This window comes from Xiphophorus maculatus, chromosome 6 (genome assembly GCF_002775205.1).
Source record: "Xiphophorus maculatus strain JP 163 A chromosome 6, X_maculatus-5.0-male, whole genome shotgun sequence".
NCBI classification, from domain to species: Eukaryota; Metazoa; Chordata; class Actinopteri; order Cyprinodontiformes; family Poeciliidae; genus Xiphophorus; species Xiphophorus maculatus.
In genome coordinates, this window is record NC_036448.1 from 21,861,421 (window position 1) to 21,879,040 (window position 17,620).

The 17,620-nt window shown below is 38.3% G+C and overlaps 1 protein-coding gene across 5 annotated transcripts in view; it reads right to left on the reverse strand.

Annotated features, from left to right (window-relative positions):
* Nucleotides 1–13,859, reverse strand: part of LOC102229933 (netrin-G1-like) — a 64,729-nt gene extending 50,870 nt beyond the window's left edge. For 2 of the 5 annotated variants that reach the window (XM_023334856.1, XM_005801983.2), the window contains exons 1-2: nt 12,166–12,665; nt 5,988–6,637 (exon numbers count right to left, since the gene is read on the reverse strand). In XM_023334856.1, coding sequence (XP_023190624.1) covers nt 5,988–6,233 — 246 coding nt within the window. In that variant the 5' untranslated portion in view covers nt 6,234–6,637; nt 12,166–12,665. Of the gene's footprint in view, nt 1–5,987; nt 6,638–10,783; nt 10,833–10,900; nt 11,075–12,165; nt 12,666–13,529 lie in introns of those variants that run through there. The other 3 variants (XM_023334855.1, XM_023334854.1, XM_023334852.1) reach the window with 3 other exon arrangements.
* Nucleotides 13,860–17,620: the final 3,761 nt, after the last annotated feature.

Consider the following 17,620-nt stretch of genomic DNA (forward strand, 5'->3'; position numbering starts at 1 on the left):
TGGTGTCTAAAAAGTTTTTTGGGTTTCAACTGCCGCACAACTGACTCATAGCCAGAAATAGAAGTTCAAGGGAGATGCAGTCTTCGCTGCTGGGGTTTTCAAAGAAAATTTAAAATAGTTGACATCTTCAAAAACTGAGAACAGGATTGAAATTTTCTGAGACAAGTGTGATAAAATCAATCTAAAAGGAAAATGAAACCACTGTGACAATCTTCAAAACCAAAATCTGGTGCACTGGTGCAGTCAGAACCACCTGGAGCTTGGCAATGATGGTTGACCTCTGGAAAACACACCCCTCACTGCCTTCCTTAACCTTCCTCAACAACACTAGCTGCACTCCCACTGACCTAAAAATGGCACAAATTGAAATTATGAAAATAAATTAGCATAATGAAAACTCAGCAATAAACAAAAAAACATTTTTCAATAAAAAGTTTTTTTGTGCTACAATGAGATGGTATTTCAGCTGTATTGACATCGTTTTATCACAAAACTTCAATGGAAACACCTATTTGCATCACCTTGCTTTGGAAAGAAACTGTGATAAGCAACATATGAAACAGCAATTTGTTTCCATGGCAAAATGTAACTGGCAGAGCTCATACATAATATACATTCAGCAAATTTAGCATTTCTGTCAGCAAAGCTTCCAACCATTTTCTATGGTTCATAATCTATCTGTGCCTCTAAAGTCTATTTAGAAGATGCTAACATTAGTTGTTGTTGACATGTAAGACAAAGACTGAAAGTTCACAATGACTCGTGGTATTGTCAGAGATGAGTCGTCTGCACAGACGGCCAGTAATGTGTCGTCTCCAAGGAGCTTAGGGGGGCTCTCATTTCGCCTTTACATCTACAGATACAGCATTAGATGTTGGAGTGAATTGGCAGCTACATCTCTTCTCATCTATTCTCAAATAAGTGTGTAAAGTTTGAAAGAATTATAGGAATTTATTTGGTTTCATCCAGAGTAGCTGCCATAAGCATGATTACTTATACAGCCTTAGCAATGTTTACACAACTCCCAGTCAATGCCAGTCAATGTGGCAGTGAGTTGTGGAAAATACATGGGAGGATGATGCTTGACTTTCAGCTCTCATTCATTCATTCATTCATTCATTCATTCATTCATTCATTCATTCATTCAAGTTTCACAACTATAATGCAGGAAGGAACCAATGTGATAACTGCTTTGCCTATATGCATCCATGTGTGTCTAATTAGACTTTTGTTAATAATGACCATTTAAATATCTATTTTAATTACTTGCGACAAAATGATGAATAAAATGATAAATTACATTTAACAGAAAAGTTGAAAAATGCTTAGAACACCCAATTTATTGGGTTCTTTTTAGTTATGTTGTATTTTTGAGCTATGGACTGTATAGATCAGATGCGCAGCAGTGCAGATCAAAAATATATTGTTATTACAGGTACTTTAAGAAGGGGTTTATGCAGTTGAGGAGAACAAGTATTATGAACTGTGGCTGAAGGCCTTCATCTGAAAAAATGAGCAAATAAACAAATCAAATAGGTTTTCGAATGGAGATTAATTGTCTTCGACCCTGCTCTCTTAGTGTTCATCTTAAGTTAGTACACAAAGTACCCTTACTGTATGTTTAGTGTTTTATATAGTTTTTAGAACATTACACTGTAAACTCTGTGCCTTGCAAAAAGTGCATCTCCGTTCACTCAGTATCCATAGTGTTATGAGGGAACATGTTCATGTGGCTAATAATCATAGACTAAGCTCCTTCAGCCAACTCTTCTCCTTCCAGACATGATTTGCGATCTTATGGGTTCTGTTTCTGCTCTGAACAACACAAGTCTCAAACTCCTACTTTTATAGGTGCCAATGAAATAAAAAGCAACAAAAATCATCAGCCTTATGTTGAATTCAAAATAAAATCACTTTGTATTTGCAACTTAGTGACCAGCAGAAAGAGCTCATTTGCATGCTTCTCTCATGTCTAACGTTGGTCACTTTCCATTGGTGGTCCCTCATCCTAGAGGGGCCACCAGTGGATAAGGTCACTGGTGCCTGTCTGACTGTGTGCCAGCAAAGTATGGAAACAGATTAAACACACAACATCCTTTTAAGCCAGTCCATAATGCTCTGTTCCTAATCATCCGATCAATGATAATTTCAAATCCATATAAGCTGTAGAATTAGTCAACCATTTTGCCTTCTTTACATTCGTTAGAATAAAAAAATGTTCCTTGCATATCTTAGTTTCATATTTTCTGAATAGAGAATGCCACATTGTGTCCTTAATGAACAATTTGTTCATCTGAATGAATCATTTGAGTGACCGAACTGCCGCAAATCACCAACTGATTTGTTCATTTCTCAGTTCAGATGAGGTCAGCGCGAGAATGCCGGTCAAGCGGAAGTTTTGCGTTCTGAGAATGTATGAAAAAGAATGACGCACATTGATGCATTTGGCTGACATTGTTGACACAAAGAAAAAAACGTTTCTGGGTTGAAATTCTGGCCTTTCTTTATGAACTTGGCTTGTCCTCCTTGTTCATGCATGAATTCTTACCAGGTACTCAGGCTTTCAGCCAAAGTCCAAATTTATGTACTTATATTTAGGCTAGTTGAAATAATACCGCATTAGAGAAACATTTTAGTCATTTAGAAAATATTTCTGAGCACAATGTATTTTAGTTATGCATGCTATTATTTTATAATGCACTACTTAATTACTTAAAAAAGTAAAACATCTAAAATTTTGTTTTTTATGACTAAACAACCTCTAAACAAATGATGTTGAAGATTCTGACTCTTACTCTGACCTTCTCTGATGCATTAGTGAGATATATTTTTTATCTTGACCTATCACTTATTTTTGTCATTCTATGAAAATGCATTTCTTTCTTTTTCCATCCAAACGTTATTTTATTTGAGATATTTTTATATTATAAAATGGGCTGTAAACCTGAAGAGTCAGAAATACAGACGAAATTACCAACCATTACCCACTAATCCTCAGCCAACCCAGAATAATAAGGAAAGCACACACAGACCTTCTCAAATAGTATTTTTGACACAAGCAATAAAATAACAAAAATCTGAATTCTTGCTGAATATTTTCACAATGTATTGCACAAACAGCTGATGCAATATCACGTAAATACCTCCTTGTGTTTTTACTAAGTGATGCAATAGCTAAAGAGATTTTACCATAATACACTTATATTGATTAGAATACCCAGTTAAAAATGTAATGCCTCGCAAAAGTATTCACACCCCTTGAACATTTTTGTATTTTTTCACATTACAGCCACAAACTTTAATGTATTTAGGTGGGATTTTTTTGTATGTAAAACTCCAAGTGGTGCCTGTGCTCAGCCTCCCTGACGCCATACTTTGTATATCCATCTTCCACTGAAAATACGGCTGTAAGGCTCTAAGCATATGTTCATTTACTTATCATGACCATATGACATGGAATAGAACAAAACACATCAAATAAGCAGCAGCAGAAAAAATTGCAATGAAAACCCAGCACCACTAAGAGTAGTAAAATCACTACATTATTTTAGCACATTTTGCTCAAGTCAAATAGAATTACACACAGAAAATAAAACTTCCACCTATTCTTCTTGGGTAATGTATGTGAAGAGTAATCTTCAATTTGGCCATTGATTCTCATTTGTCTGGACTTTGGCTAATCTACTCTGACACTTAATAATGTTTAAACAATTGCTTTGTATCTCAAGCTATATTAGAGGATCTACTGGCGAACCTCTAAAGTTTTCTGCTGCGTTCGACAGTCTTTTTTTTTTTAAAGCAGTCCTGTACTTAGTTCAGTTTGGTGTCCTATTCTCTCAAGACTAACTTCCCTTTACCTCCTCAAGAAAAGCATCCCCAGAGCATAATGTTACTTAGAGGTATCAGAGTATAGAGGTGTAAATGCAAATGCATGTCACATTATTCTGGATTGTATGTACTAAAGATGCAAAAACCTTGTACCTTTTTCTTTAATCTTCACGGTTATGCACTGTTTTTTGTTATTAAACTATCTGACTAATTAGTTTACTGCACATACACAACAGTACCTTAACAAAATAAATGAAACAATGTCATAATTGTAATCACCAAAAATTTTGAAAAAAAAAAAAATAAGTAAAAGGAGAAAGAAAATTGTTCTAAAAGCCTCCAGCTGGATGAGTAAATTTAGGAGGAAAAGGTCTTCATAAACTTGGCAACGGTATTCAGCTCTGTTTTGCTCATCCTGCTCCTTGTGTTGTGTTAATGTTGCACATTCAGATAAATTTACAGGGATGATGAAGGTTACACAGCTTGTTTTGACACAAGGCTCCAAAGAATATCACACATGAATATACCAGACTAACTCCTTTTTCATCCTACGGTGGCATTAAATGTCTCAATGCCATCTGGTGCAGCGAAAATAAAAAATAAAAAGTTTCACTTTTAAGGAAGACCATCCTAATTGGTAAATGTTTACTTGCTGCAGCTCTCGGTGGGCAGGCACACAGCTTTTAATGAGTCACTAAAGCCTATGGGCTCTTTAAGCTTACTTTAAGTGTGTTTCCAAACAAACTCAACCAGGGGATGAACTGTTGATAATGGCTTGTAAGGGCCGAAACACAGCACTGAGTGATCAAGCACGCATACAAGTACAATTACCCTTTTCCTACTGTTGTGTGTGTGTTTTAGCAATTCTCACTTTGTAAGACCCATTTTCCAACAAATACTGCATTGTGAGGACCCATTATGGGGCAGAAAGCCCGAGACTCTTAAAGAGAAGTTCTATTTTTGGATTAGGGTTTGGGTTTAGAACTGAAATGGGAATTGAGTTTAGGTTATGTGAAGGGTCAGGGTCAGGGTTAAGATATAGGAATGACTGAAAAATGAATGGAGGCCAATGTTGAGTCCTTGTGAAGTTAGAAAAATATACTGTATGTGTGCGTGTGTGTACACAGTTTTGTTTGATGTTAATGTGTGTCTTATAATATAATTCCATTCCCTGTTATTCACTGTATGCTCTGGAAAACAACCATTGGCAAGGGACTTCTAAGCATCTAGCGAGTCTGACCTGTCGTTGGAAGTAACAAAATCACCTGCAATATCCTGGAAATGAATCTGGAAATTCAAAGACAGTACGCTCTAAATTGTGTAATATGTTGGTTCATCAAAGAGTAACCTCCAAGTTATGAAATGTAACTTAAACATTTCAAGAAAGTAACCCCTTATTTTAGCAACGTAATCTGTAACATTTGGAAAGTCTCCTTCAGGAAAGTAAGCCCCAAACATGGGTGAGAATGTCTAAGTTTGGGAAAAGACCAGGTTATAAGTCACCTCCTCAGTGGCAAAAAGAAATCTGTAAGAGGTTGAGTAACCTCTAAGTTAAAAAAAAAGCATACCAAAAACTTTTGCAGGAGTTTCTTTTACGTTCCTGCAGCGCTTCCTCTAATTTCCATAAAATTATATGTTGCAGGTAATAAAATCCAACTGTGTAAATTCAGCCAGAATGTAATACAACTGATTGGAAATAGAGAAAATATAAATCCTAAGTAAAGTTTGACACAAAAAAATCAAAATCAAGTATTTAATATAAACATACATTGTATAATTTTCTATTAACAACTATGTGAATACATTGTGAGTTTACAGTTTCAACTTATGTATTTATGCTTATGTTTGCTTACTGTGTTTGAAGTTATATAGAAGACTTCCTCTAAATTGGGGTCACTTACATCTGTCAGTATTTGCCAATTTATCTGAACTCATCTTTAATCTGTGTTTACGCATGCGGAAACATGTGCATGTGTGCGCTCTGGCTGCACTTAGAACTTGTTTCCTATTGCTCACCGGGTCTATACACATTAATCTCTGCCTCTACGGCACCATATTGCCTCATAGGCTCCGCTCTCTATCCCTGACCCAATATGCTGTGTGATCCTGCCTACAGCCTCATTTGTCTCCATCAGGGGACAAGCGAGGTTACGACTCACCAAAGCGCAGTACGTCTCAGGCGGATCTCCACACGTGATGTTTGGGGGGTCGAGGGCCACTCGCAGGTACTTTGTCATGTCGGTGGCTTCTGGCTGACAGGCCATGTAGTCCCATGCCAGGCCCTCCTCTGTATAGATCTGGGACTTGCACACGTCATAGTGTCCCCAGGCTGCAGGGTAATGTTGCATAGCATGTGTCACACTGGTGCACACAGCCTGCAGGGTGAGTAATATAGGCCAAAACATTGCTGATCTTTTTCTTTGTGGCTTTTTTAGAATTCCTCTTCTAAGTTTTTTGTCTTTAAAGCTGCAACTGCCTTTTTGTTGTACCACAGGGAAGGTTCTAAATCACTTGAGGGTCTGAATGGTGCGATGAAGCATTTCGGAACAGTGGAAGCATCTTGAACTTGTGTGTGAGCAGATTCAGGCAACTATTAGCGTCCACGTCGTTATTCTGGCTTTGATTGGCAGCACATCTGACTGGCTGATGAGATGTGCCAACAAGTGAGCTTTCTCAACAGTGCTGATCACTCATGAAAAGGTCAGCAATCGGTCAGATGTGATGTTTAAAGAGGAGCAACACTTCTCATATGCCAGCAGATTCTGATCTTGATTGCCCGTCAACTGCGGTGTTTTCCACTGGCAGCATCCTAAAAGACAGGAGAAGAAAAAAAGACAGTTGGAAAATGTTAGCACACTAAAATACGACAAACATAAAACCCTCATTGCCTATAGGGTAGTAAAACACAATGCAAGGTTCTTCTGTCTGTATGTAATGCTCAGTAATGACCATGTCGAAACCACTGCATACAATTTAAATCAAACTTGCTCCATAAAGCATAATCTCCATAAGATTTTCATACAAAAAGCCTTATTTCCATGTGTCAAGTCCCTGAATTTAAGTTATAGCTTTTTCCGACTCCTTCGACACCCTTTGTGCAGAGCAACATCTGTCTAAGCCCCTTTAGACGCATTTGGGATGCATTAAAGTAAAACAGTGAGACAGAAATGGTTTATTTGAGGTATTGTATGTTTCTCACAGCTTTCACAAGCCATCAGTTAGATGATGTAACTCATCAGGCAAAGGTGACTCGCAGCAGTCTTCAGAGACCTTGTAACCTTAACATAAAGAGTATATCAAGACGAACAAATGCCTCTGAAATAGGAGATTTGGATTAGTGGAGTTATCCTCAGGGTCATTTTGCTGAAAGGAAAATAAGTTCTATAAATTTTGTGCCAAAAACATTTATAATTTTAGTAGCTTATTTTTGTACAGAGAAATTTAGATGCAAATTTTATTTTCATTTGGAAAAAAATCTAATATTAAAAAAATAACAGTTTTCAACAAAGACACTAACTGTTGGCACATGTGACATCTATTTAAAAAGCTAAACTTGTCCATATCTAATGCTAGAACAAAAATTAACATGTTAAGCAATGCTGCCTGAAGACCTGATGTTCTTGTCATCATGCCATGAAAGGACAGTAAGATGGCTATGAAAATCTCTATCAAGGGCAAACACATAGCAACATAGCCATAGCAACAAATAGATGCTATCTGCATTCAATCTGGTTGTATAGAAAGCATCCCAGAAAAAAAATAAAATAAAAAAATAATTATTCCCTTACTTTTTTTAATTTGGTCAGATGAGACCAAGATTAAGCATTTTTGGCAACAAAGACTCCAGGTTGGTTAGCATGAAACAGAGAATGAAGATGTGGAAAAGTAGCTTATGACCTTCTGCCCACTGTAGTTGGGAATGTGTTAGACTAGGAGTCTGTCAGACCTAAATCCTAAATGAAACTTGTGTGATATGCTGAAAGAACGAAAAATCGGTGAGAACCCAAAACTCCGGAAGATGTAGTGACATTGTACATAGAAAAAAAATAAAAGCATCCCACTGTGCTCCAACCTTAATAAAAGACTAAGAGTGGTTTGCACAAGGAGATGGTAAAAAGTAGTAATAGCAGCAGTATCAATAATCATGCCACCAGAGATTTTGTTAAAACAATAATTCATCAGTTATCTTCGCCGACTGAATATATGTACTCTGATTAAAGATTGGGTTGGAAAAACTAATAGGAGATCATTTCATTTTAAGGCCAATTCCATATCTTTCCAGGGGTGCCAACAAATGGGTCAGCAAAAAATGTTTCTGTCCTGTGAGAAAACAAACTTTTGCCCTGGTCTCAAGTCTTTCAGAGCATCTAAAATGTTTTCTCTCTGCTTTGCTATGTTTTTAGCTCCATCGATCTTCCAATAGATTTGGATTAGCTTTCTTGTCCCTGCTGAATAAAATAATCCTCCTAGCATAATAATGCCAGCCCAATTCATTGGCATGGTGTGCTTAGGGTGATGTGGAGTCTTACTTTGTCACTACACATATAAACATTTTGGCCACAAGTGACCAGAGCATTTTGGTTGCATTTGACCAGAGCACTGTCTGTCACATTTTCAAAGTCTTAACAGAACTGTTGTCTTTATACTGAGCGTGACTTAAAAATGTACAGAGCATTAATTGGGAGCATGGACCATGTTGAAGGATTTAATTTTAAAAAACGATGAACAAAAAGTTACAACAACAACAAAAATCATGGAGGCAAGGGGGATGCAGTGAGCCAGAGTAGAATAGAATCCAGGAAATAAAGAGTGGCACAGAAACTACAGGGATAACAAGGTATAACGGGAGGAACCAGGAAGGAGAGTGATGAGCAGAAGTGTTTAAGTAATGGGAGAGTGAACATGGAACAATGGACCTGAGCTGATTGGCTAACTGATTTCAAGTGTGAGGGGAAAGACAGCAAGAAAGTGGCACAGGGGGTAAGCGAGAGTAGACAAGGCTCTAAGTCTAGGAAATGAATCTAACACTAAAGAACAACAATACCTAAGAAGCATAATTAAACTAGATAAACAAGGAATAACTAGACGCAAGAATCAAAGTTCAATCCTCTTTGAACTTTGGTTCAGAGAAAACTGAACCAAAGTAAAAAAGAAACATGGTTGGTTTAATCAAAGAAAAGGAACCAAAGAACACAGAAAGTAACAAAACCCCAAACCATCTCAAACGTGAACAGTAATGAAGTATGTTTATTTGAGTTATGAACTAGTGACAGCTGACTAGACATGCTGATCTCTAGAGGATTTAGGGATGACAGCCTCCATTCTAAAAAGGAGAAAATCAGCCAAAAAAAGCAGAAAGAAATTTATTTTAATATTGCTCTTGTCAAGCAAGAGGACACCCAACAAGAGGTCTGCTAGAAATTTGATAACACAGCTAGAACTCTGAGTGGTGAATAAAACTCCCCATAAAAGTTCCTTTCCTTTCCTTGTGCATCCTTGTGCATTATTTTCAATTAATATAAATGTCAGTCTCTGATCATCGGAGTTGCCCCACAGGATTAGCCTCTCATTTTCAACACACAAATATCTCTTCACACTTTATCAGGCTGCTCCATAATCCTAATGCTGACGTTCACAATGCTCCATGTCAAATTAGGTATCCACTGGGTGGTCACTTATCTTCTTATTTAAAATAAACATTTATGATTAATAAGAAGCAGCAGTTGGATTCGCCATGAGAAGTTAAGAGTTAATCTTTCCCACATTGAGTAATGACATCTTCACAAAACTACTATGAAGTAATGCAGCCTTGTGAAAATACATCCTCTAAAATGCAAAATATTTCAAATTTACCTTTAGCATCACCACTTTATCCTAAAGCCCACATTCCTGCAGGTATAGTGTAAAGACAGCACAACTTATTATAGCCTCTGTTCAGAGTTTTATATTACCAAATATTGTCTTCTACTCATGTTTTCCCTTTTTCTCATATCTCTGCCTCGGTGACACTGCTCAAAATGCGGCGAGCAGCTCGGGAATGCCATAATTTCACCGCGAAAAAAATACGAGGTCAGATTCTATATTAAAAGTCATAAATATTTAAGCACCTCTCCATATGCAGGGAGAGGAAGAGCCACCTCACCTCTATCCCTCTCCTACCCCTCTCTCCATCTCTTTCACTTCACTCTTCCTTAAACCCCTGAAACACCCCCTTGTGTCTGCTTGCATCCCGTCCCCTGGGCAGCTCAAGCATAGCAGAGTGTTTTAAAAGTCAGCAGACGGCCTGTCGTGCCCCATGGCTCGTAATGGTTACGAACTCCCCCAGCTAGACTCTTGAAAATCATTCCGGATGGGTTTCGTTCATTTTATAGTCATCCTGGTTAAGTACGGCTTTTGTCCCCTGTCAACGATTGTGACTTTCTGATCTCAATGTGACTCCTATATAGGGCTCACATCCCTAACTGGAAGTATCTACAAACGTTTTAAAAAGCAAACAAACAAAATAAGCATCTTGATGAAACAGCCTGGTGCTTATTCTGTTGTTTATCTTTCAACAATTTTCCACCTGGTGAGGATTTTTGCTTGTACACGCGCAGACATGCACACATGCACACATGCATGACCACGCCCACAAACACACACAATTCCTTTTCATTGTGTTTATTGATTGCATTGACTTCCAAGCAATCACTTCTGATCTGCTGCCAATTTAGACAGACTGATGTTGTGCTTTGCTTTGCTCTGGCTGATGAGAGCAACAATAAATGGATAAATTCTCCCAACATCCTCAGAGCCAAAAGCCAACCCCTCAATATGAGTCACAGTGGGATCCATTGGCAAGCAAAAACACGTCTGTGTGGGAACATGTTTTTTTTTCCCTTTTCTTCTTCAGAATCTCACTTCTCTCTAAGACCTCCATTCAAGATCTCATCCTCTTCTGTTTTAGTCACTTAACTGTTTTTCTCTGTGTGTGTCCCAAATGCAAGTCCGTGCACTCGAACCACCTGCACATAAAAACACTATTACTGCTCCACCTTTAACTTCACCGACAACACCAGCCACATTAGCTCACTTGTTATTTGCAGGGAAGGTTCTTTTCCCCCAGCACTTTTCTGTAGAAGAGCCACAATTTCACCGAGGGGATGTGAGTGATGTGGGGACAGTGTGATAGTCCTGCAGCCACAGCCAGACAGCTTATATTTGAAATATTCTGCCATTTATAATTCAAAGTTCTTCTTCTGGTCATCTAACATGCAAAGAAGCACACAGCATATTAGCAACAGGGGGGTAGGGGCATGTAAAATCCGTAAAGCTGTGTTTTTGTCTTTTTCTCCCTCAAGGTTCTGGCACTGGAAAAGGGGGTTAGTGATGGACTATCCATAGTAATGCACGCAAACTATGCATAATATATATATAGAAAATAATTTTTTTTTAAATGCTGCATTGAAGCTTGTATTTTTTTTCCAAAATGTTGATATTAGTATTCAAAATTGGCTTTGAAAAAATGTGCATATAACTAAGCAATAAATACGTGTTAAATTGAACACTACCTTCTATTTTATAGGAATATTACATGTTGACATTAATTAATTGTTCCTTTTTAAAATGTATTTAAAAAAAAAAAACGCTGATGATCATTTACAATTAGCAAGCAGAAAACAAACAAATACGTTTTACATTGAAAAAGTTATTGTCTGATCCTTTCCTATGTGCCAAAACTGTTTTAACCAAACTGACAAGTTTTAGGGGTGACCATTGTTACCCTTTGTGGCGGCTCCTTGGTGACGCCACTGGTTGGCAAAAACAAACACTATACAAATCCGACACACATACAGTATATCTTTAAAACAGGGAGTATGTGTATGTAAGAAAATAAAAAGTTATTTTTTAGACCAGCCATTTACTCAAATTGATATGGATTTGTCAACTGCTTGATTAACGGCTTATTCTCGCACCAATCAGCTTTTTTAATGTTCTGAGTCAGATTTTCCGCAGAGGCGAAATACACATTTACATATTTGTGCAACAGGTTTTGAAGCAATATTTCTTTAACTAAATAACTGATGTGTTGATGGCTATTACTACCAAATTAGGTTAGGAATGCCATGAGTCTTAAAGGCTAGATCAATACTATTTAATATGTCGTATAAATATCTGGATTTTATTAAACTTTTGTCCTTTATAACCCTCATTGAGTATTAGTTTCAGCTCCCGTATAACCTTTAAACCTTTTAAAAAGCTCACTATAAAAGCAGAATCCCAAATAAAACTAGATCATCTCCACAAAGCGACACTGTAAAAGCCACAACATGCAAAGGCGGCCAAAACAATACTCACATTTAATTGCGCTCCCGGGACGAGCTGATTGTTCAACAAGTTATTTACAGCATTTGTTATAAGGATTCTCATTCAGAGCTGAAAGCCTTTTCTATAGTGTCCTTTCTGCTCTAACCGTGGAAAAAATTATCTCGTGGCAAAAGAAAAGAAGTAACGTTGACGCATAACGCGTGAATTCACCCGGACACCCGCGACGTTTCTGTTTGCTCCAACTTTCCTTCAACTTTCCGGTGTCACTAACTAAGCGTATTTTCATCCGATCATTATATCGAAAGGTCCTCGCTCATTCAGGACTTTTCCGAACATCGACTGTGGTCCACTCAAGACTTTACGCAGCGGTGCTGCTTATTGGCGCTGTGTTCATCGGAATGGCGCACAGAAGAAAAAATGACCCCGCTCCCTCAAGCAGCTACATCAGCTGAGGGGAATCACTTCGTAGTCCCGAGATTGATGGAAGTACATCCCGAAGCAGAGCGACTCTTGGGGGACAGGTTGCCAGATTTCTCAGCCCAGGCGACTTGCGAATAGAAGATAGAGGAGAGAGATAAGCATATCTCTGAAATGGAGCCACAATGTCCAGTTTCACGTGAACGCTCCGCCGGGTCCTAAAGATAATAGCGACAGGCAGTTGAGGCTAAACTCCTGTTCTTTCCTCAAAAGACTGTTGTGATTAGTTCACATTTCTGTGCAAAATGTGCGCGGAGTATTGCTTACATTTGATACTAAACTTTGTTTTATGCTTGCTCTTTTTCAAACTTACAAACGTAATTTAGTTATTTTTTCAAATTATTATTATTAGCTTTTTATATTGATTAATGATTGTTTACTCATGGCTATTATTTCGTTCCTTTCTTTATTAATTAAGCCGGTGGAGTACATAGGACTTACAGGAAAACGCAGAGATGCATGTGTGATCATCACTAATGTTCATACTTATGCAGCGAAGTCCAATAGGAACTCAGACAGCGAATGCGTTCTAGTACTACATGAACGTGACCAGTAATCAGCCCACAACAGTTGTATGATTCACGGTGTTAAACTGATTGTTATCCCGGTAAGACCTATAAGTAAACTGAAAGTGAGTTTGGGTTATTTTCCAAACATAAAAATAGAAACAGAGTAAAGCTATCCAAAGGGAAACGCGTGACCTAACCCAGGCATTAGACGTGCAAGTTTCAAAAACGATCGGAGAGTGTGTTTAGAAATCAGTGAAGATTCTTTAGTCTAGTTTAGGCTGGAGTCTGATCTTTTGCATTCGCGCTGATGACCCTTTCAGATCTCAAACACTCCTTATTTCGTGTATAACGCCTTAAGACTCAATGCATTCCAGGACAAACAACAAGAAGAAAAAAAAAAGATCTTACCTTGCATGTGAGTGTATAGATATTCAAGCTGAACAAAACCCGATCAAGAGCGAGAGAGGAAAAAAATACTGTCCTGAATCTGTGGAGTAATTAATCGGTGGGTTTTTTTGGAAGCAGCGCTGAAGGAACAAGTAGGCGCGCCTGCCGGGCTCCCTTGGCGCGGAGTCACAGATGTCACCCTCTCCCACTACAGGGTGCCGAACAGCGCGGCGAGCAGCCATGCTGACAGCTCGCTTTGAATACGCATTTTAATTGTGCCGTAATGCCAAACTGCTGCAGATTACCACACGATAAGAGCAGCCGCGCCCAGCTGAAGGTCATCACAGTCACTGAGCAAGATCCGTATCACACTCTTCGGTGCTGCTGAACACATTTCCAAACTACACGGGTTCTCAGCAGAATAAGCAACTCTTTTCAGTTTTATTCGATCTTTTTCTTTGTAGGTACTTTTATGCCTCGGATCTTCTTAATCAGATGCTGCAGAATGCTTTAAAACAAAGTCCACCAAGCTTTCGCTTAGAAAACAAAACGTTTTGTAAGGTTTTTCAGCACCATGGACAGCTTCATGTAGCCCACAAGCACTGTAGTTTGAGTTTGAGTGCATTTTTAAAACGATTTTATTAATTCAGTTGAGTTTCAACAAACTTGTTAGCTGGTTTTGTATTTGTCTTTTCTATGTCTTATTTATATTTATTTTACTTTTAACTTTATTACTGTACTGCTCTGTGTTTTCATAAATTACTTCTCTGCTTCCTGTGATATTTAACCTCACACTTCATTGTTTTATAACACATATTTTTTACATTTGTTTGTTATTACTATTGTGCTGCACTAAAACATGTTTTTTTTAAATGAATCTGACAAACTTGACCTGCAGTCTTTACTGATTTTTTACTTTTAAAACCTTACCTGGATTTAAACCTCCGTCACTCAGGTGGAACTCAGTTCAGAGCTGCTGTTCTTCTTAATCAAAAGAAGCCAGTGCAGGTTGCCTCTGACTCTGATTATCATGTGTCTCTGGGAGGAGTGCCCTGGGTAAATCCAGAATCCTTTGGTCTATGGATGCCTTAAGATCCACTGAAATGACAGGAGAGTTTGGATAAAGAGAGGGATGTATGGGCCTGCCACATGGATTAGTTAAAATCACAACCTGATCTCTTTAGAAGATGATTGGTGGATTTATCTACATCATAAGATCAGCTCCTGAATCACTGGGATAGATTGATAGATCGATAAATAGATGGACAAGTTTCCATACAACCATCACTGACATGGCATATAAATTTGGGCTTAATATTAGTCATCTTTATCCATTTCAAAAAACTGTTTTAATTGGTTGTTAGAGATCACTGACCTGTTGAACCTTCAACTGTCTTCAAGTTTTCTTCTATTCCACCCACATTCTGGAATGCGAACCACTATAAGCATTATACCACTCTCACAATGCCTAATAGTTGGTACAGTGTTCATGTTCATTAAACATTCCACAAGTTCAACATTGGGCTAGTGAAATGGACCCAATGGCAGGCCAATTTGAAATTTGAAGCCAGGTCCAGCTTAAAATGACCTCTTATCATTTCTGCTAAAAAGAGAAGTCAAATCCCTTGCTTAAAAATTACAGATGAAATGAATTCATATTAGTCCACACGATGCTTGTTCATCAAAATAACTGAAGTTGCTTGGTGTATGATTATCCCACCCTGGAAAAAAGAAAAGTTCAAATGCGTCTGTAAGTGGCCAAAATTAGCATGGCATAAATTGTTAATGATGACGACATGCAAACTTCAGACCGGGATTGCAGACAGACAGAATCTGCCTTAAATCCCACCAGGAATCCCTTCATAACTCCTCCACTCCATAACTCATCCACTGTTTTCAGCTGAACACAACAGTGGATGACAAGGATCCAGAGGTGGAGTCTGCCCTCTCACCCTCTGCATGTCCTTTCCCTCTGCGCCACAGAGAGCCCGGGGCTGACAGAGATGGAGGGTTTGCTGTTTCATTCCGCTCCCAGGGGTCTATTGATGGTTTCAAAGTGGAGTCCACCTGCCACAGCTTTAATCATCCGTGACCCCAGCTGCATGTTGGAAGACCAACGAACGGTGGCGGGGGTGGGATCATGCAGTGCCTTTCTTGGATGTGTGAGCAGTCAAGAAAAAGGAAGTGAAGACAGACATAAAGAGAAGATGAAGAAAGATTTCGTACCTGCAGAGTTAAGAATTAGTGTTTTGAGTTTCTGTCTCTATACCCAGATGGATGTTTGAAATAACACTGATTTAGATACCATGTATATTTGGATTTATTTTTTTCATGAGTAATTTATTTGGTCTAAATGTATCATTAGTGTATTTAATTTCAACCAAAAGGTGGATCACCGTGAATCAGCATGCAGGCACATCTTGTGGCTGCTAAATTAATTCAATTTATTCAAAAGTCTTTCTTAAGGCCAAGGTTGTAATCATGGCTTGCAATTAGATGGGACATAAATATTAGATGACTTCACTTTGCAAGTCCCTATGAAAAGCAACCCCAAGTATTTTTAAGCTGTTGTTGATTTCCATAAAGGTATCAGGTGCTTGTGGCTATAATTAAAAGAGAATTGACACACAGTAGTGCACAAAAGTCTCCAATCTTTAAAGTGATCCATGATTAGTAAAACATGTTGGCCTAATTGTGTTGTAATTTTCCTATTAAATGAAAACTGCTGTTTGTGATATGGAAAAACTCATAATTACTTCAAAAATAATTATATCTTTCATTATATTTTTCAAGCATGGAGGTCATAATTTTTTCATCTGCGCAGTGCATGCTGGGTTGAGGCTGCGGTGGTGTCTGTTCTGTACTGAAATCTACAGAGCAAACACAAAACTGATGAAGGATCTGGCAGGTGGTCATTACTCCTTGAACAGCCATTTTACTGCTGAGTTCCTAGAATGGAGTAGGTACCACCACTAGGGGGCGTCTATTCTCTCTTTTTTTCGTTGTTATCCACCGAGTAAGAATTCGCCCCATGTTTTTGGGAAATCAGAAAGAAAGGCGATGATAAGTTACAGAGCGGCGCAACTTCTGTTACCTTTCTGATTTATGAGAAGACAATGTAAGTTCAGTACCACGAGGATCTGGTTTTGCATGGTCAACGTGAAATAAAGTAAAAGTGTGGGATACTTTACTCGTGCGTTCTACATCATTCGGGTTAGAGTGGCTAACCACCGCTGCTAAATCCTTAGCAAACCTCTCACCGCATCTTCACATCCAGCAAGATAAAACCAAATGGTGTGCAAACAGTTTTTATCCACAAAGAGAATGAACTCCGCTGCCGGCTAACGAGGGAAAGACGCTGGGAGAAACATCAGAGATACGCAATGCTGGGAACTCTTCTAAACGATAACGGAGCTATTGCTACTGCCACCGGTACCGATTGTGGAACCACGACCGACAATGGACCAAAGACCGGACACAGAGCTACAGAACAACTTACCAGATCACACAGCCCAACCAGAGGTAAGTGTCCTTCATTGTTTCATTCATGGAGCTAAAGTTAGCAGCAAAACAAACACCGACTTCTAAGGCCAACTCTTTCCTCTTCCTTTGTTTGGTCCTCCTCCCTTTTTAAAATTTTTTATTTTATTTTATTTTTTACCCCATGTGATTTCTATGTTCCATCAATTTGAAAGCACTCCTGTTAAAATCGAAAAGACCTACCGATGTTATTCATTGTTGTTTTAGCTTGAGGAGCGCAATCAGACCAAGCGTACACCATTTACCCAAAATGCAATGCAGCTTAAACAATATGGCGATGTCCATGTGGCAATATTTTATTAAAATTTATAAAAACCAAACAGCCTACAGTATTATTTCTGTATTGCTTTTACAACTGAAATAAATATTTTTCAAATAAAGTCTATTGTTACAACTAATTATAGATCCCCTTAAAGTCTTTTACCTTGTCCTATATTTTCCTAAAGTAGCTGTGGATATCCGCAGGTTCTCCAGACACGTTATTTATGTACGAGATGAATTGTTAGCAGAATAGTTTACACTTTGTTTAATTTAGGAGTATAAGAAGCAAAGGAGGCTAAAGAGAAAGAGAT